This window comes from Podarcis pityusensis (assembly GCF_964106645.2).
Source record: "Podarcis pityusensis genome assembly, chromosome: 3".
Lineage (NCBI taxonomy): Eukaryota > Metazoa > Chordata > Lepidosauria > Squamata > Lacertidae > Podarcis > Podarcis pityusensis.
Genome location: NC_138026.1, coordinates 1159237 through 1181807, shown reverse-complemented (window position 1 = coordinate 1181807; position 22571 = coordinate 1159237). Strand labels below are relative to the sequence as shown.

Below are 22571 nucleotides of genomic sequence, written 5' to 3'. Positions count from 1 at the left end.
TTCAGGTGGATAGCTGTGTTGATCTGACATAGTCATAATAAATAACAAGATGAAAGATGAAAAAATCTTTTAAAATAATTCCAGTGCCCCCTTAATATAATATAATATAATATAATATAATATAATATAATATATATAATATAATATAATATAATATAATATAATATAATATAATATAATATAATATAATAAGCTTTCAAGATATGTTGTTGCTGTTTAGTCGTTTAGTCGTGTCCGACTCTTTGTGACCCCCTGGACCAGAGCACGCCAGGCACTTCTGTCTTCCACTGCCTCCTGCAGTTTGGAGTACCACTCTATTCCAGACCACACCTGGAATACTGTGTACAATTCTGGGTGCCACAATTTTGGAAGGATGTTGACAAGCTGGAAAGTGTGCGGAGGAGGACCATCAAGATGGTCAAGGGTCTGGAAAGCAAGCCTTTTGAGGAACGGTTGAGGATGCTGGTCATGTGTAGCCTGGGAAAGAGGAGGCTGAGAGGAGATATGAGAGCCATCTTTAGATATCTAAGAGGCTGTCACATGGAGGAAGAACTTTCTCACAGTAAGAGCTGCTTGACTTTGAGGAGAGGTGGTGGACCTCCATGGAGGTTTTAAAGCAGAGGTTTGTGGTATGTCATGTTTCAGCAATGATACATTCAGATCAGCCTCAGTGCTCTAAAAATACAGTGCATGCAGATCCCACTATCTGAACACAATGCATTCTCAGGAAATTGTTAGGTAATGATTTCCATTGATTCCTATGGGAAAATTTATAATGCATTCCTGACCACAGAATTTTAACCCCAAGATGACAAAAGAAACATTGGGAAAACCCTCTGCAACCTTCAAAAAGGCAGACAAGGGAGGGAAAAAATGTTGTAGTATTGATCCAATCTCTCCACCCCCTTCCTCCCCACTCCCTTCTGGTTTCTGGAAGATTGGCTGCTGTGGACCAGCAATACACAAAAAGGTTGTTTAAGGCTCTTATTCTTTTACACACACAGGTCCGACTGTTTGGATATCTGTATGGCAAGGTTTCGTACAACAAGAGTTTGGATAGCAGGACTTGCATGTATTATGCCGGTCTTAATTGTTAGTCATTCAACTAACTTGCTAGATGCTGCCTGTGATGTTAGCGTGCAACCTTGAGCAGATGGGGCACTTTTGAGGCATCTGATCAAGGCCTGTATTTTAAAATGAGCTTAAAGATATATTTGCAAATGTTTGTATGTTTCATGCCAGGCAGAAACCAGCTGGCTAAGTACTTTGGCAGTTGTTTATCTTCCTGCTCTCCTGAACAAGCCCCCCCCCCCCCCCGATTTATAGCAGTAGCAGGAGACAAGTTTCTCAAAGTTGTAAAAGGGAATTACAGGCTGGGAGCAAATGTTACACTGACCCTACATATTACAGAATACAATCAAGCTGCAAAAACACTAATTAAGAGTTGGTAAATAGTAAGATTTATTGTTTAACAGAAAATAGTACCATGTGCCTCCCATCAGACTCTAGCCATATTTTCCTAAGGTTTAAGGTATACTGAGAGAGTTAAAGGGCAATAAATTTTGGGAAGAGCTAATGGGAAAAGCAGCTGGCTGGGAAAGAGGGTGTAAACTGAAGAAGCTTCTTTTGAAGCTGTTTTTACTGAGTTCCTTTTTACTTTGCAAAGGCCTTTTCTTCTAAAAAGCTATCTATGTTATGTATGAGATTTGTTGGCTTAATGTAATTATGCAAAGGATTTAGAAAGTAAGAAATGTTAGATTCTTATGTTAGATTCTTATTTCATTGATGGTGTGTGAGAATGTGAACCCAAGATCTCTGTTTAGATAGAATTTAATACAATGAGCCATTTGTTTTAGCCATTTGTTTTGGAATGCAGGGGCAACAGGGGCAAAAGGTGATCTGGTAATTAAGGTGCCTTGTCGAGGCAAATGTAAGATATATGGCTACTTGTCTGCCATTTATGGATAGAAGGAAATATAGCTCTTTGTCTCCCATAAAAGGTAATAGGAAATGGGTGTATCTTTTATGATTGGTTCTAGCAAACAGCCAATAGGAATTTCAACCAGGCTGATTGGACAGAGGCAGCCAAAGGAGGAGCAAGGGGGCTGGGCTGAGGAAATATAAGTGCTGGCCATCAGGGCTGGAAAGGGGGGCAGAGCTTTGGTAACCATACACCACTGTGCCTATCATTTATTTGTCTGACAAATAAATTATTATTTTAATTTGTCTATTGCTGCGTTGAATATTTCATTCCAGCTAAGGGTTAACCACAAGCAGGGTGCTACACTTTCACACCCACTGTCACTGTGATTTTCTGATTTTCAGAATCTTGAGCCTAGCTAGGATGCATCAATTATAGGGGGAAATAGCAAGATCCCACAGACTCCCAAGTATAGAGATATGGGTGTCTTCAAAGACCCCCCAGCCCCGATGGACAAATCACTCAACAATGTCTTGTTGTAGAGGAAGAGAGAGGGAGAGAAATACAGGCAGCACCTTGGCGTGTTCCTGTTACTTTTTAAGGAGAAGGTAGGTGCACAAAGGATGCAGAAGGGCCGACAGTGGAGGCACTGAGCCCCAAGAAAGTATTTCAGAGGAATATCAGGAACCTGAAGATACATAAAGGAAAGCAAAACCCCCAGCTGGACTATATATTTAGCACTGTGGTTAATGGAGCCTGGTTTTAAGCTCCAGGGTAGTTATTAACAAGCTCCCTGAGGAGATTGTTCTCTCTGTTAGTCCCTCTCCTACTATCAAGAAGGAACTCGCTGACATAATGTGTGGGACGCTCTGCCCACTCAGCCAGTTTAATCACGTTTCACAGGACATCTAGTGCACTGGAGGTCGGCAATGGACACTGAGTTCAGATTTAATCTTATAGTCATAGGATTCTGTTTGCTTCTGTGTTGTAATTAAAATATTAATTGAATTTTGATTTTGCAAGAAGTTCAAAATGAAACAAGTAAAACGCACCAGGCAGCCAATAACTATACATGCATCTAAAAGGTCCTCATTAGCTTCTTTGAACTCACTATTACTTACTAACATGGGTGGACTAGATGATCCTCAGGGTCCCTTCCAACTCTACGATTCTATGATTCTGTGAAAGAGGACCGCTGTAATCAGAGTCTTTTTGTAGGAGATTCTCTTCTATAAAACAAGATTTTAATTCCATTGATCTTGTGGAATAGGGACTGACAGGCAGGCAAATGGCAGCAATAGTCAGAACATATTTTGGCTGGCTTTTTCAGGATGGATTCTAACTGAACTCTGCTTGCTTTTAGCATGCCTCACCTAGGTTCTGCAAAGCAGCGCAGAGAAGCCTTGACATCTCAGCTGCTTTGCTGAGATGTTTCTGCCTCTGGTTTTGTTAACGTTCAATGAGGGGTGGGAGGATAAGCTCCAAGCCTCATTTAAAAGTGTTTCTGTGACAAGCTGCTTTGTGCATTGACAAGAAGGGATTAGAAGGTCTGTTTCTTTCTGCCATGCCTTCTAGTACAGCTTTCCAGTTTTTCAGTCTCACTGTGCTTTTTGCACATTGCACCTCATTTTCAGTAAGTTTCAATCCAGCGACACTCCTCCCTCTTCGTTGCCTCTTTCGGTGATTGCTAAACACAAGGAATAATTTTCCTTCTTTTTTAGGTCGACCGCTTACTACCGGATGATGGTAAGGTGCTGGAACTAATTAAGACGCTCAAAGTAAAACATTTTTTATTTCGTTTTCTCTTTGTGTCTGAAACTTAATATTATTGCTTGTATTGATTAGATGCTGATGCTGGTGAACTGAGAAAGGACATCCCTGAAATAAATTCAGGTGGGTTGCAGTGAGACAGTTAACACTTGGATAAACATACTCCCAACCCAAAAAACTTTTCTTTTTCAAATAAAGTGGGCTCTATGAACATTTTGGCACTTTGCTCAGCTCCTTTCTTTAGCATCAAGAACATTGCATTTTATGGTGTTGTGGGTTTGTGGTGTGCAGTTTGATGTGTGTGTTGGGGTAACACTCCCAAGATCCAAGAGTTGAAACCGTATTCTCTCCCTGCCCCTTGGATAAATGTTCTTGCTGGCCAAGAGATAATTTAACTGTTCGGATAAAACTTTGAAAAGAATCCAAAGGGAATATTCTCAACAGAATTCAAGAAGTTTACCTAGTGGACATTTTCTTTTAGCTGTGGGTTAACTCCTTTCAGCTCTCCTCTGAATGTGTTTCTTTTCTCCCAAGTTTTAAAAAAACTTCAAATAGTTTTGAGCTTTTCAACAAAAGTTGTGTGTGTGTGTGTTTCCCACGCCCCCTTCTTAAGCAAAATCAAAACAAAGCAAAGCAAAACCACTTACCTTTGAAAGGAAGAGTGGTACTCTGAGTAGGAAATGAAGATTATGAACACGCACAGAAATGGCATTTCCAGTTAAGACTTTCTTTTTGGAAGGAAATGCGAAGCAGTCAGGACCTGGCAGGGAAGGTTGTCTAGGAAGGAGGAGAGGCCCCGTTAGAAGCCATAAGTGAATTTAGAGTGGTGTTGCTAAACGCATATGACCATGCTGCAGATATTAGTTTGGTGCGCTTTGAATAGAATTGTTAGTCATCTTGTGAGTCTTTATAGTAAGCATATTCAAAGAGTGAACACATTATTTTAAATATCTGATGAATCATCTTTTGCATTTTGATTATGCCATCTCTTTTTTATTTTCTTCTAGCTGCTGGACTCACCCTCTTCCAGGGGGATATTGTACTGCCTGTAAGTGTTGTTGTTGTTTTAGGTCATACATTTTTCCTTCTTATTTGTGTGCCCAAAGGTAACGCATCTAATCTTAACCTTTCTCCGTTTTCAATAGAGAAGCCGTAGTGCGATCAAATATGAGGCTTACCGATGGCAGTTCCCTATTCCATTCATTCTGGGTGACAGCCTTGGTAATACAACCTTTGTATCACTACAATACTGCCGAGGTTAAAATCTGATCCTGTTGTGATTCCTCTAGCTGTGCCTCCTACATTGCACAGGGGGTTGGACTAGATGACTCTTGGGGTCCTTTCCAACACTATAATCCTTTTATTCTATTACTCAGAAGATCCCTGTACCTGCACAAATAAATAACCCAACCTGTTAAGCAGTTCCTCTGAACAATTCCCTGCCTTTTACGTAAAGGCAATCTGATGTCCCTCTTTAAGCTGCAGTAATCATAGGAACATGGGGAGCTGTCTTACATCCTAGGCCAGGGATCGGCAACGTGCAGCCCATGGGCCGGAAGCAGCCCATGGAGGCCGTTTAACCAGCCCACGAGCCACCCCAGAACCGAGCCGCCCGCTGCGCTAAACTGGTGCAGTGGGGACTCACTTCTGCAGCGCCAGAAATCACGGGCACACTCGCTTGTGCGTGCGCGCATGCGATCCAGCCACGGAGGGATCTCCATGGGACCAATCCATCTCAGGCAAGGTAAACCTTGCCGACCCCTGTCCTAGGCAGGTCCATTGAGCTCAGTATTGCACACTGAGTGGCAGCAATGGCTCCCCCAGCTTTCAGGCAGTGGGCCTCATCCCCACCTGGGGATGCCACTTGGGGTTGGGCCTGGGACCTTCTGCATTCCAAGCACATGCCCTGTTCCTGAGCTAAGGCCATTCCTCTCAGTTTTCAGAAAGATAAAGCTAGTGTAGATTTGTCCTGGTCTGGTGCATGTAATGTCTTTTGTTTTGTACCTGTGTGATTTGTGCTCATATTGTATTGTGATGGTCATTGGCTATAAACAATAAAAATGATTGATTGATTGACTGATTGATAGTGGCAAAACTGATTTCTCATGAACTGCTTTTTTTAAAAGATCTGAATGCCAAAGGGGTAATTCTTAGAACGCTTGAAGGATTCCAGTTAAAATCCTGTGTGGATTTCAAACCATATAATGGGGAGCAGTCGTATATAATATTTCAGAAGTTAAAAGGGTAAGTAAAAACACATTGGTGCTTGGGGTTTTTCTTTTTTAATTTTTAAAATTAAAAACACATTTATTCAAAGGTTGCAATGCCATAAAACCACAGAATGGTCACCTCATTTTCCAGAGACATTTAGGTAAGGGGCAGTGAATCACATTGTTCTATTTTCTTCCAAAGCGATGGAAGCTTATGAAATCTTGGCTGTGAATCATTGCTCAAGTACTCTCTTGTTTGGACAATCTTGTAGAGATAGGCAACCTGTGAATTTCGTTTTCTCTCAATTCATCCAACTTCAGCAGCGAGGTTGTTTGTTTGTTAAAGTTGCATGAAAATTTGTACACTTTTTGTATGTAACTTTGTCTAATAGAGGCACTTTTGCAAGCAGCTCCCCCCAGCCCCCGCTATAAAGCTGCTTGAATGATATTTTCACCCGTATTTGCTTTTTTGTGTGCTCTTCCCCCTAATATACAAAAGCATTTTCTGTCTGGTGAAGGGCATCACAAAATTTGGAAAAGTGTGAAATCTGAAAGGTAGCTGAGCTTTGGCTGGTCATGCTGGCTTGATCCCTGAGACGCTGCACCAGAACACAACAAAAAAGCCTCTTCCTGTGCTTCCTTCCACCTTCCTGAACCTGCTTTGGTCCTCCCTCCTCTGCCTCTAGCCTTGTGTGGAATGAAGATTTCCAGCTGTATCATCACCATTCTAGTTGTGCAGATAAGGTGAATGTGTTGGGGGTGGGGTGGATCTTGTGCGCTCACAGCCTCATGGAAAAAGAAAAATGGAGAGGAATGATAAAAGGCCAGAGGCAGAGGCAGAAGGAGGGCCAGTGAGTGAGTTTGCAGAGGACATAAGGAGGACTCTCCACCTCTTCAGAGACTTTGCTATGAAGGGGACGTGCGGATGGTGGGAGGAAGTGTGGTCCAGAGGAAAAAGGAACATGGGAAGAGTCTGGCTGCTGGATCCGGCCAAAAAGGGCTCCGCATGTCAGAGGTTATTGAGCTACTGCATCTGTATTGCAGGGGGTTGGTCTAGATGACCCTGGAACCCATGTCCTGCCCTACAATTCTATGATTCAACAAAACCAGATGACAGGAGCTGGCCTTGATACAGCCCATCACTATTTATTTTGTTTTCTTTTCTTTTAAAACCTGTATTTTACATGCAGTTTGGCCCTATGAATGCTGAATACAAAAAGAAGAGGGAACGGAAAGGCAAAGGAATAATTAAAATTAATTTAAAAGGTGTAGTCAAAAATAGTTACAAATTGTTATTGGTTTCCACATATAAAGAGTGTTGTCCAAAATGAAAAGCTGAAAGTTTATCCCTGTCAAGCACCTTTACTTTTCATTTGCGTTTTTCAGATGTTGGTCTAAAATTGGAGATGTAAAAGGAGGCCAGAACCTTTCTGTTGGTGCAGGATGTGACACCAAAGGCATCATATCTCATGAGATCTTACATGCTTTGGGACGTATCCATGAGCAGACACGGGCAGACCGAGATGATTATGTCGAGATCTGGTGGGATCACGTGCTTCCAGGTTGGTGTTCAGACCCTTGAAATGAGTTGGGATGTGGACATTGCAGCTGCCTTGTTTCTGCTCCTGCGGATGCCAGGGGAAATGGGGGAAAGGACTTTGGAGAACAGATGGGTGATTGATCTCGCCTCTGGTGCTATGTATTATTCCTCTGCCTTATACGAAACATTCATTCAAGAGAATATACATATGCATGCTCAGCAGTTAGAACAGGCATAGGCAAACTCGGCCCTCCCGATGTTTTTGGGACTACAACTCCCATCATCCCTGACCACTGGTCCTGTCAGCTAGGGGTATTGGGATTTGTAGTCCCAAAACATCAGGAGGGCCTATGCCTGAGTTAGAACAATTGAAATGGTTTATTGTCAAGAAATTTGAAGCTACTGAAATGGCTTTACAATTGCCCATCTACCTAAGTGGTATTATTATTATTATTATTATTATTACCCAAGATGGGTTACAACAATGTAAAAATACAATATTAAATATTTTGTAAATGCCTTTAATTTCATATATCCCTAAATATACTGTAATATTCACACATTATATGCCCACAAAACCAGGCTTTCTACTAAGTGTAACTCAACAGACAATCCCAATTCTCTGATTATTATATATGTATGATGCACATGTTTTCAAGAACTAATTTGTTACTTTCGTGGTCAATTGTTTTTTTAAAGTTTAGTCATTAGCCATAACCAATTACCAAAAATTAAATTAAAAACAAAATTGAATGGCCCTGGGATCTTCAGATGAAGAGTGGTATAAAATTATTATTATTATTATTAATTATTATTATTATTATTATTATTATTTTAAATAATTTTTTATTAAGGTTTTAAACAAAAAAAAAAAGAAAAAACAACACACACAAAAAAACAATACAAAATTTAACAATAAAAACACAAAACATAACAATTAAAAAACAAACTCTCTTTTCCATTCCCAATTTTAAATTACTTATTTTCTGGACTTCCTCATACCTCCCTCTTTTGTATTCCAATCTGCATTATTTGTCCAGCAGTTTCTTTTCCACTTTTTTAAACCCAATCTTTAATTTAATAAAATATTAAAATATATAGCTTCAACTTTTTTAAACATAATCCTTGTTCTTAATGTCATATACCTTTAAATTTTTCCCTTTTATTATCAAATTTCCATTTCTTTAAACATCTTTAATCTTGATCTTTAATCTTAATCTATCCTTAACTTTAACCTGTACAGCTGGAAACCACTTATTTTCAATCCAACATCACTCTAACATTCCTTAATTTTGCAGTGTTTCTGAAGATAGTCTTTGAATTTCTTCCAGTCTTCCTCCATCGACTCTTCTCCCTGGTCACGGATTCTGCCAGTCATTTCCGCCTATTATTATTATTATTATTATTAGCAAGAAGAACAGTCTGACATTTGCAACACAATTAATCCCATTTAGCTTAATTCATAGAATCATAGAATCATAGAGTTGGAAGAGACCACAAGGGACATCGAGTCCAACCCCCTGCCAAGCAGGAAACACCATCAGAGCACTCCTGACATATGGTTGTCAAGCCTCTGCTTAAAGACCTCCAAAGAAGGAGACTCCACCACACTCCTTGGCAGCAAATTCCACTGTCAAACAGCTCTTACTGTCAGTTCTTCCTAATGTTTAGGTGGAATCTTCTTTCTTGTAGTTTGGATCCATTGCTCCGTGTCCGCTTCTCTGGAGCAGCAGAAAACAACCTTTCTCCCTCCTCTATGTGACATCCTTTTATATGTTGGAACATGGCTATCATATCACCCCTTAACCTCCTCTTCTCCAGGCTAAACATGCCCAGCTCCCTTAGCCGTTCCTCATAAGGCATCGTTTCCAGGCCTTTGACCATTTTGGTTGCCCTCCTCTGGACACGTTCCAGTTTGTCAGTGTCCTTCTTGAACTGTGGTGCCCAGAACTGGACACAGTACTCCAGTACTCCACAGTACAGCATCAGACATTAAAAACTTCCCTAAAGAGGGCTACCTTCAGTTGTCTTTTAAAAGTAAAATAGTTGTTTATTGCTTTGACATCTGCTGGGAGGGCGTTCCACAGAGCAGGCGCCACTACCGAGAAGGCCCTCTGTCTGGTTCCCTGTAACCTTACTTCTCGCAATAAGGGAACCGCCAGAAGGCCCTCGGCGCTGGATCTCAGTGTCCGGGCTGAATGATGGTGGTGGAGATGCTCCTTCAGGTATACAGGACCGAGGCCGTTTAGGGCTTTAAAGGTCAGCACCAACACTTTGAATTGTGCTTGGAAACGTACTGGGAGCCAATGCAGATCTCTCAGAACCGGTGTTATGTGGTCCCGGCGGCCACTCCCAGTCACCAGTCTAGCTGCCGCATTCTGAATTAATTGCAGTTTCCGGGCCACCTTCAAAGGTAGCCCCACGTAGAGCGCGTTGCAGTAGTCCAAGCGGGAGATAACTAGAGCATGCACCACTCTCGCAAGACAGTCCGTGGGCAGGTAGGGTCTTAGCCTGCGTACCAGGTGGAGCTGGTAGACAGCTGCCCTGGACACAGAATTAACCTGTGCCTCCATGGACAGCTGTGAGTCCAAAATGACTCCCAGGCTGCGCACCTGGTCCTTCAGGGGCACAGTTACCCCATTCAGGACCAGGGAATCCCCCACACCCTCCCGCCCCCTGTCCCCCCAAAACAGTACTTCTGTCTTGTCAGGATTCAACCTCAATCTGTTAGCCGCCATCCATCCTCCAACAGCCTTCAGGCACTCACACAGGACCTTCACCGCCTTCACTGGTTCTGATTTAAAGGAGAGGTAGAGCTGGGTGTCATCTGCATACTGATGAACACCCAGCCCAAACCCCCTGATGATCTCTCCCGGCGGCTTCATATAGATATTAAAAAGCATGGGGGAGAGGACGAAACCCTGAGGCACCCCACAAGTGAGAGCCCAGAGGTCTGAACACTCATCCCCCACCACCACTTTCTGGAAACGACCCAGGAGAAAGGAGTGGAACCACCGTATAACAGTGCCCCCAGCTCCCAGCCCCTCTAGACGGTCCAGAAGGATGTTATGGTCGATGGTGTCAAAGGCTGCTGAGAGATCCAGCAGAACTAGGAAACAGCTCTCACCTTTGTCCCTAGCCCGCCGGAGATCATCAACCAGCGCGACCAAGGCAGTTTCAGTCCCATGGTGAGGCCTGAATCCCGATTGGAAGGGATCCAAATGGTCCGCATCCTCCAGGCGTGCTTGGAGTTGTTTGGCAACCACCCGCTCAATCACCTTTCCCAAGAATGGTAGATTTGAGACTGGGCGATAGTTGGCCAAATTGGCTGGGTCTAAAGATGTTTTTTTAAGAAGCGGTTTAATGACTGCCTCTTTCAGCAGGTCTGGGAAGGCTCCCTCACAGAGGGAAGCATTCACCACCCCGCAGAGCCCATCGCCCAGCCCTTCCCGGCTCGCTTTTATCAGCCACGACGGGCAAGGATCAAGGAGACAAGTGGTTGGTTTCACTTGTCCAAGCAGCCTGTCCACATCCTCGGAGGTAACAGATTGGAATTGATCCCATGTAACAGGACTAGACAGAACTCTAGCACTCTCCCGCCCTGGCCCTGCTCCCACGGTGGAGTCTACCTCCTTCTGAATCTGAGCGACTTTATCTGCAAAAAACTTTGGAAAAGCATTGCAGGAGATCTTGGGGTCCCTACCAGGCCCCGGTGGTGCAGGTGGTTCCGATAGATTGCGAACCACCTGAAAAAGTCTCCTGCTGCTGTTTTCTGCAGATGCAATGGAGGCGGTGAAGAAGGCCCTCTTCGCCGTCGCCATTGCCACTTGGTAGGCTCGACGTTGAGCTCTAGCCTGATTCAGAATGAGTTTTCCACCACCGGCGCTCTAGCCGTCTCAACGATTGTTTCATCACCCTCAGCTCCGGGGAAAACCACCATGCAATCGGAAAGGGCGCTTCGGAGCCAGACAGTCAATAGCCCTGGTTAACTCCGCATTCCAGCGGGCCACCAGGGAATCAGCTGAAAGGCCATCAACTTGGGATAAAACATCCCCTACCAGTCTCTGGAAGCCAATTGGATCCATTAAGTGGCGGGGGCGGACCATCCGAATCGGTCCCACCTCCCTGCAGAGGGGAAGAGTCGCGGAGAAGTCCAGTTGCACCAGGAAGTGATCTGACCATGGCACTTCTTTTGTTTCACTTTTAGTTAATGTCAGATCACCAACATCCGTAGAGGTAAACACCAAGTCTAAGGCATGTCCGCGGCTATGAGTTGGGCCAAAATTATTCAGGGACAGCCCCATGGAGGCCATGCTTTCCACGAAGTTCCGAGCGGCCCCTTTTAAGGTTGTGTCGGCATGGATGTTAAAATCCCCCAGGACAACCAAGCTAGGTGTCTCCAGGAGCATATCCGCCACGACCTGAAGCAGCTCGGGCAGGGAATCCTTGGTGCAGCGGGGAGGTCGGTACACCAATAGGAATCCTGTACTGCCCCTATTGCCCATGCAATAGTTCATGCTCTTAACTAGCACACATTAGTTGAGGTCATAATTTTTCTACACATATTTGTTCAGAGGGTGACCCCCCCCCCAAGTCATCTTACGAGTCGAAGGTGGCAGCCATGGCCCTGATGAAATCATGGCATCCTGTTCCATAATCAAGTCAGTTGGCAGAGCATGGGTTGCAAGCCTTTTGCGAGGTCTTCCAGAAAGTAACTGTGTGGTGTATATTTTGCATGCAGATCAAGAGTACAACTTTAAGAAAGCGGATGATGACGATATAACAGACTTGAATACTCCTTATGATTACGAGTCCATCATGCACTATGGTCCATCTTCATTTAGTAAAAATGAAAGCTTAAAAACAATTACTACGAAAATACCAGAATTTAATAACATTATTGGCCAACGCTTGGATTTCAGCGCTTCTGACCTGGAAAGACTCAATCAAATGTACAACTGCAGTAAGTCATGATGAGACAGTGAAGTTTGCAGAGTGAAACTGAATCCATTGCCTTTGAATAAAACTGATTAAATGGTTTTGTTAAATGGAAATGGGAAAGGCACTTCTCTTTAATTTTTAAATATTTCTTTCTGTATTTTTATTCTCCCCTCATTCCTGCCCCAGCGAGAACTGTCACCCTTTTGGACCAATGTGATTTTGAGTCAGCTGATATATGTGGCCTGGTTGAGAAAACCAGTGGAGATACCAACTGGATTCGTAAGAAGAGTGGCCAAGACCATACCCTCTCTGGACGCTGCAAAGGTAAACTGGGGACAATCCCCTCCTTCTTTCATGGGACCAGTTCTCTGCTTCTTGATTTGATCACTGTGTTATCGCCTGTTGACTCAGTGGAAAGTCTGTCACAACTCTTGGCTTTGCCATTTTCCTGAGCTTCCAATCATCTTGGCCCAAAGTGAAGTGGAAGACATGCCAAATGAGTCTTTAATCCAGACAGCGGTTCCAGTAGTTACATTTTATACTTCTAAGAATAGTCTGAGACTAGTCAATTAAAGTGTGCAAAACTAACGTAAGGAGCATTTGCAACAGGAGCAATTGCTTCCAGTTCTGCACTTCTATGATCCTAGATTTGTCGTGTTCATCATTCAAGTGAAAGGGAATTGAATGGGGCCACTTAAGGAGCTGGACTCCGGCAGCTTTAATGCAATGAAGTTTTTGTGGTGTTGGAGAAGGACCACATTTGTGTCAGCAGCAGAGTGTCCTGTTCAACCCCCAAGTGAAAGAATTGGACTCCTTGATGCCAGATTTGCATCAATTTATTGTTTTGCATAGAATCTGTGTGCAAAAGAATAAAAGGACAGAAACCTGACTCCACAAAAGAGACGCAAGGGGGAGAACCGTCTTGCAGGAGGATTCTATTCTGGGTGACCCCAGTGCTGCACTAGATGATACTGGAGAAGGGAAAACGGGGAAGCATCTGCCTCCTCCATTTGATAGAATTCACTGAACTTCAGATATGTGGGGCTACTTCCGCTTCTGGAGCCTAGCCAGTGGCTTAAGCCCTGCCAGTGGTGAGGTGGGGGGTGGGCCTTTACTCACCTGTCTCCCAGTTCGCCCCCTCACATTGCAGCCAGTAGGTCAGAATTCACCACATCAGCTTGAGGATTGGCATAGTTGAGGAACCATTTAGCAGGAGTGGCCGGGGGATGAGGATTCTGTAGATCCTCTACTATTCCTCAACACACACAAACACCCCCCCCCCGACCTGACCTGTTTGGTTCCCTCTGCAAGTGGGACCAGGGCCAAGTCACTGCCTCTCTGCCAGCAAAGCAGCCCTTTTGTCACATCAAACAGCCCTTGGCTGGCTTTAGGGCTGCAGCCTTCATTGCATACAATTTAAGAAGAAGGAAAAAAACACATAACTTGCCAATATTCATTCCATTCCGTTTGATAACTGAAGTGATTGAGGGTCTTGGAAGCCTTCGCTTGGTAAGAAGAATCTAACAGAGACCCTTAGCCCCTCGAAGAGCCATAGTACCCAGGACTCTTAGGAAAGCCAATGACTGCTCAGCCATTTTAATACCATGAAGCAGATATGCCCCTAAGTGCTCAGTTTTTTCAAATTTTTGGAACCCAGCGAAAATAAAATTATCAGTATTTGTAAGTTATAAAAAATTACAGACATTGTGATTCAGGTTGTACGTAGCTCATTGGGTAGAGCATGAGACTCTTAATCTCGGAGTCGCTGGTTCAAGCCCCACGTTGGGCAAATGATTCCTGTTGGACTAGATGATCCTTGTGGTCCCTTCCAGTTCTATTATTCTGTGGTTCTAAGAGGTAGCATATGCATAATAATGCTTGATACGCCTTCAGTAGCGCTGGCTTCTTCTCCACAGATGCCGGCTATTTCATGTACTTTAACACCAGTTTTGGGAAGAGAGGCGAAACAGCGATTTTAGAATCCCGCATTCTGTACCCAAAGAGGAGAAACCAGTGTCTCCAGTTCTTCTTCAAAATGACAGGAAGCCTCTGGGACAGGCTTTTCATCCAGGTGGTCAAGGATGACGGCACCGGAGAAGTCCGCAGGCTGGTTAAAGCCAAAACATTTCAAGGTAATGTTGAAAACCAGTAAAAGATTTTTGGAGTGTTCTAAGCATACAGTGATACCTCGGGTTAAGAACTTAATTCGTTCCAGAGGTCCGTTCTTAACCTGAAACGGTTCATAACCTGAGGCATGCTAATGGGGCCTCCTGCTGCCACTGTGCCACTGGCGTGCGATTTCCATTCTTATCCTGGGGCAAAGTTCTTAACCTGGAGCAACCACTTCCTGGTTAGCGGAGTTTGTAACCCAAAGCGTATATACAGTGGTGCCTCGCAAGACGAAATTAATTCGTTCCGCGAGTTTTGTCGTCTTGCAGTTTTTTTCGTCTTGTGAAGCACGGTGTCGGAAAAGTTTTGGAAAAGCTTCAAAAATCACCAAAGTCTTCAAAAACCTCAAAAAAGGCTACCACACCGCGTGCTATGAGTTGCTCCTCGAAGTCAAGTCGCAACTGTATTAACGGTGTTAAGAAAAAGGAAACAAACTTGCAAGATGTTTCCGTCTTGCGAAGCAAGCCCATAGGGGAAATCGTCTTGCGAAGCAGCTCAAAAAACAAAAAACCCTTTCGTTTTGCGAGTTTTCCGTCTTGCGAGGCATTCGTCTTGCGAGGTACCACTGTAACCTGAAGCGTCTGTAACCCGAGGTACCAGTGTACCTTGTTTTAAGACCACAGCAAGATTTTATATCATTTTGGCAGTGACTGCAATGGCCAAGGACTTTGGTGGTCATATATTTGGAGCAGATTCTCACTCACGAATAACTCCTGCACAGGAAAAAGATGTAGGAAATATGAGCAACATCCTTTATGAAGACTGTGCAAGTGTCTGTTTCACCAGATTTTCCAGGGTTCTAAAATGCACAGAACCCTGCATCAGATAGCCACCTTCCATTTGGCCACAGAGGCAAGCTGCTTCTTCCTGCTGTCCCCTCATCAGTTTACTGCCTCTGTTAGCGGCACATGTGTGGATTATTCTAGGTTAATACAGCATTACTAAGAGCTGGAGTCAAGCAGCAATGGGTTCCAGGAAATAAGTTATGCTTTTACAATTAATGGCAATTTTGCTATCAGCAGATACAGCAGGTTTTAGGGATAAATGATTCAGATAATTTCTGGGTCATTCCACTTCTGCATATTTTGAGGGGCTGGAGTCTCTTTTGTCCAATTTCAGCAATAATGTGCAGGTGTTTAGTTTTTGTTTTTTAAAGAAGAATTCCACATAAAACTCTGATATGAGCGCCAACATGGTCATCTTTCTCATATGCCAACACAGAAGTCACAGTGTCTGTCTTTACTTCCCATAGGAGACAGCGACCATAACTGGAAAATTGCGCATGTGACTCTGAAAAATAAAAAAAAATTCAGGTATCTCTTCCATGGCCTAAAAGGCAATCCCGATGACTCATCTGGAGGAATTTTCATTGATGACATCACCCTGAGTGAAACGCGGTGCCCCAGTGCTGTCTGGCTTATTCGCAACTTCTCTCATCTTCTTGGAACTGCCCCTGAAGACTATGCCATGCTCAGTCCCCGGTTTTATAGCTCTGAAGGCTATGGTTTTGGCATAACGTTGTATCCCAGAGGCCAGAGTGATTCTGCTTCGGCAAACTACACAAGGATTTCTTTTCACCTGGCTAGTGGAGAAAACGATGGTGTCCTGGAGTGGCCAGCTCTGAACAGGCAGGTGACCATCAAGGTGCTAGACCAGCATACCAGTATCAAGGAAAGGAGGTCCATCGAGAGGAGTTTCACAACAGATGAATCACAGGTTCTGCCAGGTAGGTCGCTTCTGCCTGATAAGGCAAGAGGGGAGAGAGTGGTTCAATGTTTTTGCCTCCCTGAGATGCTGGAATACAAAATGCGGGAGCTTTTGCTCAAGATTACAAGCAAATGTCACAGAAGATGCTGAGAGTAAAATTCTTTATTTGTGTGCTGTTAATTCAGCAAAGGACGAATTTGCTCTTTAACAATCCAGGGAGACAGGGAATGAAGCATAAACTGTGATTTAAAAAACCCCCGTCACAGAAACAAGTTTGTAACGGGAACAAACCTTTGGTGTAAAATGCTTCCTTTAAGGCACATTGATACCTTCAGGTAATAATAATACTATGACATTTGAAGGACATAAAGCAACTGAAAGCAATATAGCAAATCAAAGGAGGGAGCTGCTGCTGCTCCTGCCTCTTGTCCCTCTTGTCATGCTCTGAGGGGGCAGTTGGAAAAGTAGCAAAGCAGCAAGGAGGAAGCCATGAGGGGCTAGCAGGGGCTGAGATTCTGCTCTTGGTGCCAGAGCTTCCTTCTGCAATGCCTCACCCATTCTTTCATCTGATTCATCTCCTGCAGCTTCCCCACCAAATTTGTTCTCAAGGCAGCATGCTAAAGTTAAAACCAACACAACGGCTTAACAAAGGAAGGGTATTTTTTTCTGCCAGCTAGAAAACTCTATCTGGAATTCAACATAGTGCTAAGTGGCGTATGATAAGGTTGCCAGACGTCCCCGTTTCCCAGGCACAGTCCCCGGATTTACAAATCAGTCCCCTGACAAAATCCATCTATTTAGCAGGAAGTTGAAAAGTGTCCCCGGATTTATTGAAAAAAATCTGGTACCCTTAGGGTATGAGCCTGCGAAGATGGGAATGCAGGACAGCTCTGCTTTGAAAAAGTGTTAGTGGTTGTCATGTGTTTCCTTTTGAAAGTGAGCTGGCTTCTGGTGTCCCAGGGAAGGCCCTCAAACAGAAGGCCCGCCAAATTTCTGGTGTCCTGGGCCCTCATCGCAAGGCCTCAAGTATCCAGGACCCAGATTACTTTTGGGCTTTAAGTGTCAAAGCCAGCACTTCCAAGTCAGCCTAGAATCTAAGTTGCAATCCTTGCAGCTCCTCACAGAGTGGATCACATGGTCTCTCAGACTGTCAGCTGTCGGGCTGATGCCTCCTGGACCGACTGAAGTTTCTGAATGCTCTTCAAGGCCTGCGCAGGCAGCATTGCACTAGTCCAAAGTAGGGTATGTGCACATTGGCAGCTTAAAAGGCAGAGGTTGCTTCCCCCCCTGCTTTCCAAGTCGCATTTGATAGGAAGCCTCCGAGGGAGGGAGCAAGACGGGAAGCCTGGGGAGGGAAAAGTCCCCGGCTCTGGTGCTCCTGGAGACAATCATCACGACTATAGTCAGTAATAGGATTGCCGACTTAATTTAGAATTTGTGTGCAGAGAGCAAACAGTGTTACTGCGTAATTTGTACTATTTTGTAGAAAAAAACGATTCTTCCCGATGGGGAAAGCCTTCTCTTCTGGGGAAATTTGATACTTCATGCAAATGCAGCCGGAGCATAGATCGAGGATGGAGCAAATTTGTGTCCCATGCACACCTAAGAGGAAGGAATTATCTGAAAAATGATGATCTTATTATCTTTGCAGAGTTTGATGGTATGGAAAAAGATTCTATTAGAAGATGGAAAGCAGAGACTTTTTAAAAACAAAGAACAGAAAGTTATTTTTTCTTAAGTAAGGAAAAGGAAATAACAGTAAAGTATTATTGGGGCTCCATTTGAGCTAAGATTCTACAAAACCTAGCATTCAGTTCCTGGGATTTACTCTGAAGAGTAATAGTAAAAAAGTGTTAGTGAACAAGTACATAATGTTTTTCATTCATCACTGAGTAGCCACACATCTGGAATTAGAAATATTAAAACTTCCCTAAACAGGGCTGCCTTCAGATGTCTTCTAAAAGTCAGATAGTTGCTTATTTTCTTGGCATCTGCTGGGAGGGCGTTCCGCAGGGCAGGCGCCACCACCGAGAAGGCCCTCTGCCTGGTTCCCTGTAACCTCACTTCTCGCAATGAGGGGTAACGCCATACAAGTCTCATTTTTAGAAATTAAGCAATGTGCACCACTGTTCTCATTTATATAGATAGATTTTTATCCAATAGAGTGTGTATTATATATAACAAATGGCTCCAGCTTCTCAATATGTTTGGGTTTCTCTCCACCCAGCCTCCACAACTGAGGACTAGGATTCTTACAAACAGCCACCTAGTATTTTATGAGAAAATTACAATTGTGTATAAAGGTTATTTACTTCTTTTTAGTGCAACATTTGACAAAGACATTTAGTTTTAGTCTGCATTGCTCAGCCTAGTTACAATTTTCATTTCATTTCATTTCATTTTAACCTACTGTAACCTATGCATTCTGGTTTTTTGCTGCTGCTTTAAATAAAATTAAATAAATTAGTAGGTGTAAGTTTTCATTTCAATTTTGGTTGAAAAATATGTGCCACATTTGTTTGGACCAGTCCTTTCTCTCTTTCTGAGTAAGATTTAACACATCTCAAGAAGACGGAACACATTTCCCCAGAAAAACGGCCTGTGGAACAGAATGACTCCCTGGAACGGAAAAAAAGATCAGCCTCTCTGGAAGACTGGCAGTCCTACCTGAGAGAACAGTGTGATCCAAATCCGTGCCAAAATGATGGCATTTGTGTAAAACTAAAAGGAAAAACAAGCTGCAGGTATCCTATGCTTTCATGGCATTTTTTTTCTTTCTCATTTATGTGCCACATGATTAGATCACAACAACAACAACAACAACTTCAAAGGTAAACTCCACCATGGGAGCAGGGCCAGGGTGGGAGAGTGCTAGAGTCCTGTCTACTCAAGTTGCATTCCAATCTGTTACCTCCAAAGATGTGGACAGGCTGCTTGGACGAGTGAAACCGACCACCTGTCTCCTTGTTCCTTGCCCTTGGCTTATAAAAGCTAGCCGGGAAGGGCTGGGCAATGGGCTTTGTGGGGTGGTGAATGCTTCTCTCTGTGAGGGAGCCTTCCCAGACCCGCTGAAAGAGGCAGTCATTAAACCGCTTCTTAAAAAAAATCTTTAGAACCGGCCAATTTGGCCAACTATCGCCCAGTCTCAAATCTTCCATTCTTGGGCAAGGTGACTGAGTGGGTGGTTGCCAAACAACTCCAAGCACGCCTGGAGGATGCGGACCATTTGGATCCCTTCCAGTCGGGATTCAGGCCTCACCATGGGACTGAAACTGCCTTGATTGCACTGGTCGATGAACTTCAGCCGGCTAGGGACAAGGGTGAGAGCTATTTCCTAGTTCTGGATCCCTCAGCGGCCTTTGATACCATCAACCATAACATCCTTCTGGACCATCTAGAGGGACTGGGAGCTGGGGGCACTGTTATACAGTGGTTCCGCTCCTTCCTCCTGGGTCGTGTCCAGAAAGTGGTGTTGGGGGATGAGTTTTCAGACTCCTAGGCTCTCACTTGTGGGGTGCCTCAGGGTTTCGTCCTCTCCCCCATGCTTTTTAACATCTACATGAAGCCTCTGGGAGAGATCATTAAGGGGTTTGGGCTGGGTGTTCATCAGTATGATGATACCTAGCCCTATCTCTCTTTCAAATCGGAACCAGTGAAGGCGGTGAAGGTCCTGTGTGAGTGCCTGGAGGTAGTTGGAAGATGGATCACGGCTAACAGATTGAGGTTGAATCCTGATAAGACAGAAGTACTGTTTTGCGGGGACAAGGGGTGGGCAGGTTTGGGGGATTCCCTGGTCCTGAATGGGGTAACTGTGCCCCTGAAGGACCAGATGCGCAGCCTGGGAGTCATTTTGGACTCACAGCTGTCCATGGAGGTTCAGGTCAATTCTGTGTCCAGGGCAGCTGTCTACCAGCTCCACCTGGTACGCAGGCTGAGACCCTCCCTGCCCGCAGACTGTCTGGCCAGAGTGGTGCATGCTCTGGTTATCTCCCTCTTGGACTACTGCAATGTGCTGTATCTGGGGCTACCTTTGAAGGTGACCCAGAAACTACAACTAATCCAGAATCCGGCAGCTAGACTGGTGACTGGAAGTGGCCGCCGAGACCACATAACACTGGTCTAGAAAGACCTACATTGGCTCCCAGCACGTTTCCGAGCACAATTCAAAGTGATGGTTCTGATCTTTAAAGCCCTAAACGGCTTCAGCCTAGTATACCCAAAGGAGCGTCTCCACTCCCATTGTTCACTGAGGTCCAGCTCTGAGGGCCTTCTGGCGATTCCCTCACTGCGAGAAGTGAGGTTACAGGGAACCACGCAGAGGGCCTTCTCAGTAGTGGCACCCTCCCTGTGGAACACCCCCCATCAGATGTCAAGGAAATAAACAACTACCTGACTTTCAGAAGACATCTGAAGGCAGCCCTGTTTAGGGAAGTTTTTAATGTTTGATGTTTTCTTGTGTTTTTAATATTCTGTTGGGAGCTGCTCAGAGTAACTGTGAAAACCCAGCCAGATGGACAGGGTATAAATAATATTATATCATCATCCTCATAATCTGTTTTGCCTTTGCTTTTCTTGCAAAAATTCCAGCCCATTGATGTTGCACTTGGATAGGGAAAGGACTTTGTGCCAGGGTGCCTCACCTTTCTTTGAGGCCTGCACTGAGCCACGGTCCTCTCTCCAGCAGCTGCAAGTGGGCATGGCCAAAGTATAAAAGTGAGCATGGCCAAAAGAAATGTATTACTACTACTACTACTACTACTACTACTACTATTATTATTATACAAATTTGGGCAGAAAATTTGGGCACAAAAGCCATTTGTACTGTAGCAGGGGACGCATGGTCAGTAAAAAGCAACAATTATTTTTATTTTTATTTTATTTTTTATTAAGGAACGAAGGAAGAGTCCCAAAACTCCTTTTAGTATCACAAAGGGGCTCTATTGGAGCAGTCTGTTAAAAAAAAAAGAATTGCAGGGACCATGGGGGTGGCACATAAAACTTTGTGGCATCACAGGAGCAGTCAATCATTTAAGGAGGTTTCTTAATTACAAATTTATAGGGGTCTTTGCAAACACACCAAAAGACTTGGCGGGGGCTCAGTTACAGCCCCTGCGGTGCCAGTTAGCCCCCCCCCTTGCAGAGGGGGGCTACTCTGTGTGTGCTTTGGAAGCATAGGTACAGCTTTTCTCCATGAAGCAATGTCAACAGAAGCTACACCTGTTGAATTTTCTCCTACCTGAGATCTACGGATGAAGGGTGGTATATAAATTTAATAAACAATAACAGTAATAAATAGCATGCAGCTATTAAAGGCCCCAGAACACCACCCTTCAAGCTCTTAATTTAGCATTTACCTCTGTCCCTAAAATCTTGGCAGTCTTTGAAGCGGGCCAACATGGGCAATGGCAGTCTGGTTGCTCTGAACATGGAGACATGCATTAGGTCACAGCTCATATTGGGATTATGGTGGTGACACATTTTCTGGGCTGGGCTTTAAGACTAATAAGGGGCAGGGAGGCTAACCTTTCCTTGAGGCAACGAAGCAGCTACCTTCCACTGGGAATTCCTGAACTCACATCAATGTTGTCCCTGAACAGTTTTCAAAGAAGCCTCCTGTTTACACTCTTCATTTGCATTTCGGCTGCTCTAAATGGTCATGGGGAGAAAATCCAAGCTCCAAAATAGACATTTTCCCTTCTTCTGTTTACAGGTGTGCTACAAGCTACCTCTTCTTCTACACAGGAGTGAGATGCCAGGTGACACATGTCCATTGGAACACCCTTGGTCTGTTAGCTGCTGGAGCTGTAGCACTAACCATAGTTACGATTTCCTTATTAGTTAGGCAATAGTCTTCCTTTTTCCAGAGTGTAGTTTTACAGTGATTTCATACTTTCCGTGAATTTTGTTGTAATTCCAACTCACCTGAACTCGATCATCTGAATTATGTGAAAGTGATAACATGATCACCTCCTGTCACCTCAGTCATGTGCTCCAAAACTGGAGGTCAAACAGGGAGGTGATAGAAGGTCCCGACTCCTTGTCTTGATTTAACTTGACATAACAGATAACTGCCCTTAGAATCTCAATGGAGCATTAAACATGACTATGGCCTCTGTTGGAGTTCTGTTGATTTCATTGTGCAAGCAGAGTCTGTGGAGATGCGAGCAGATATTATGTGCCTGGTTAAGAAGGCGGAGGAGACCTCTTCAAAGTTGGCTTTGCATTCTTAGAGCGTTTGCACTGCGCAGTTCTATTCCAGGCATAAGAATGTTGCAGTATCCTTTCTCCTTTCCTCCTAAAATGCTTTGCTGTT

The 22571-nt window shown here is 44.1% G+C and overlaps 1 protein-coding gene across 4 annotated transcripts; it reads left to right on the top strand.

Annotated features, from left to right (window-relative positions):
• Positions 1-263: 263 nt before the first annotated feature.
• MEP1A (meprin A subunit alpha) lies at positions 264-22371 on the top strand. Of its 4 annotated transcripts, none has more exons than XM_080997385.1 (14): positions 264-629; positions 3643-3667; positions 3767-3814; positions 4699-4739; positions 4837-4912; positions 5818-5935; positions 7288-7463; positions 12183-12404; positions 12569-12706; positions 14299-14514; positions 15804-16277; positions 17745-17918; positions 18810-19002; positions 21969-22371. In XM_080997385.1, exons 1-14 carry the CDS (start codon positions 603-605, stop codon positions 22105-22107), a joined length of 2067 nt encoding a protein of 688 aa, XP_080853511.1. In that variant the 5' UTR covers positions 264-602; the 3' UTR covers positions 22108-22371. The 4 variants fall into 4 exon arrangements, with proteins under 4 accessions (XP_080853511.1, XP_080853509.1, XP_080853512.1 ...); XM_080997383.1 differs by lacking the exon at positions 264-629 and adding an exon at positions 660-970; XM_080997384.1 differs by lacking the exon at positions 264-629 and adding an exon at positions 3242-3554.
• The last annotated feature ends 200 nt before the right edge of the window (positions 22372-22571 follow it).

Bases quoted from the DNA above. Each gene is read 5' to 3' on its own strand.
- MEP1A (XM_080997383.1), top strand. From the start codon at position 809: ATGACAAAAGAAACATTGGGAAAACCCTCTGCAACCTTCAAAAAGGCA. The intron at 4,740-4,836 runs GTAAGTGTTGTT...CGTTTTCAATAG, and splicing joins AGGGGGATATTGTACTGCCT to AGAAGCCGTAGTGCGATCAA. The intron at 17,919-18,809 runs GTATGGAAAAAG...TTTCTGAGTAAG, and splicing joins TATCTTTGCAGAGTTTGATG to ATTTAACACATCTCAAGAAG.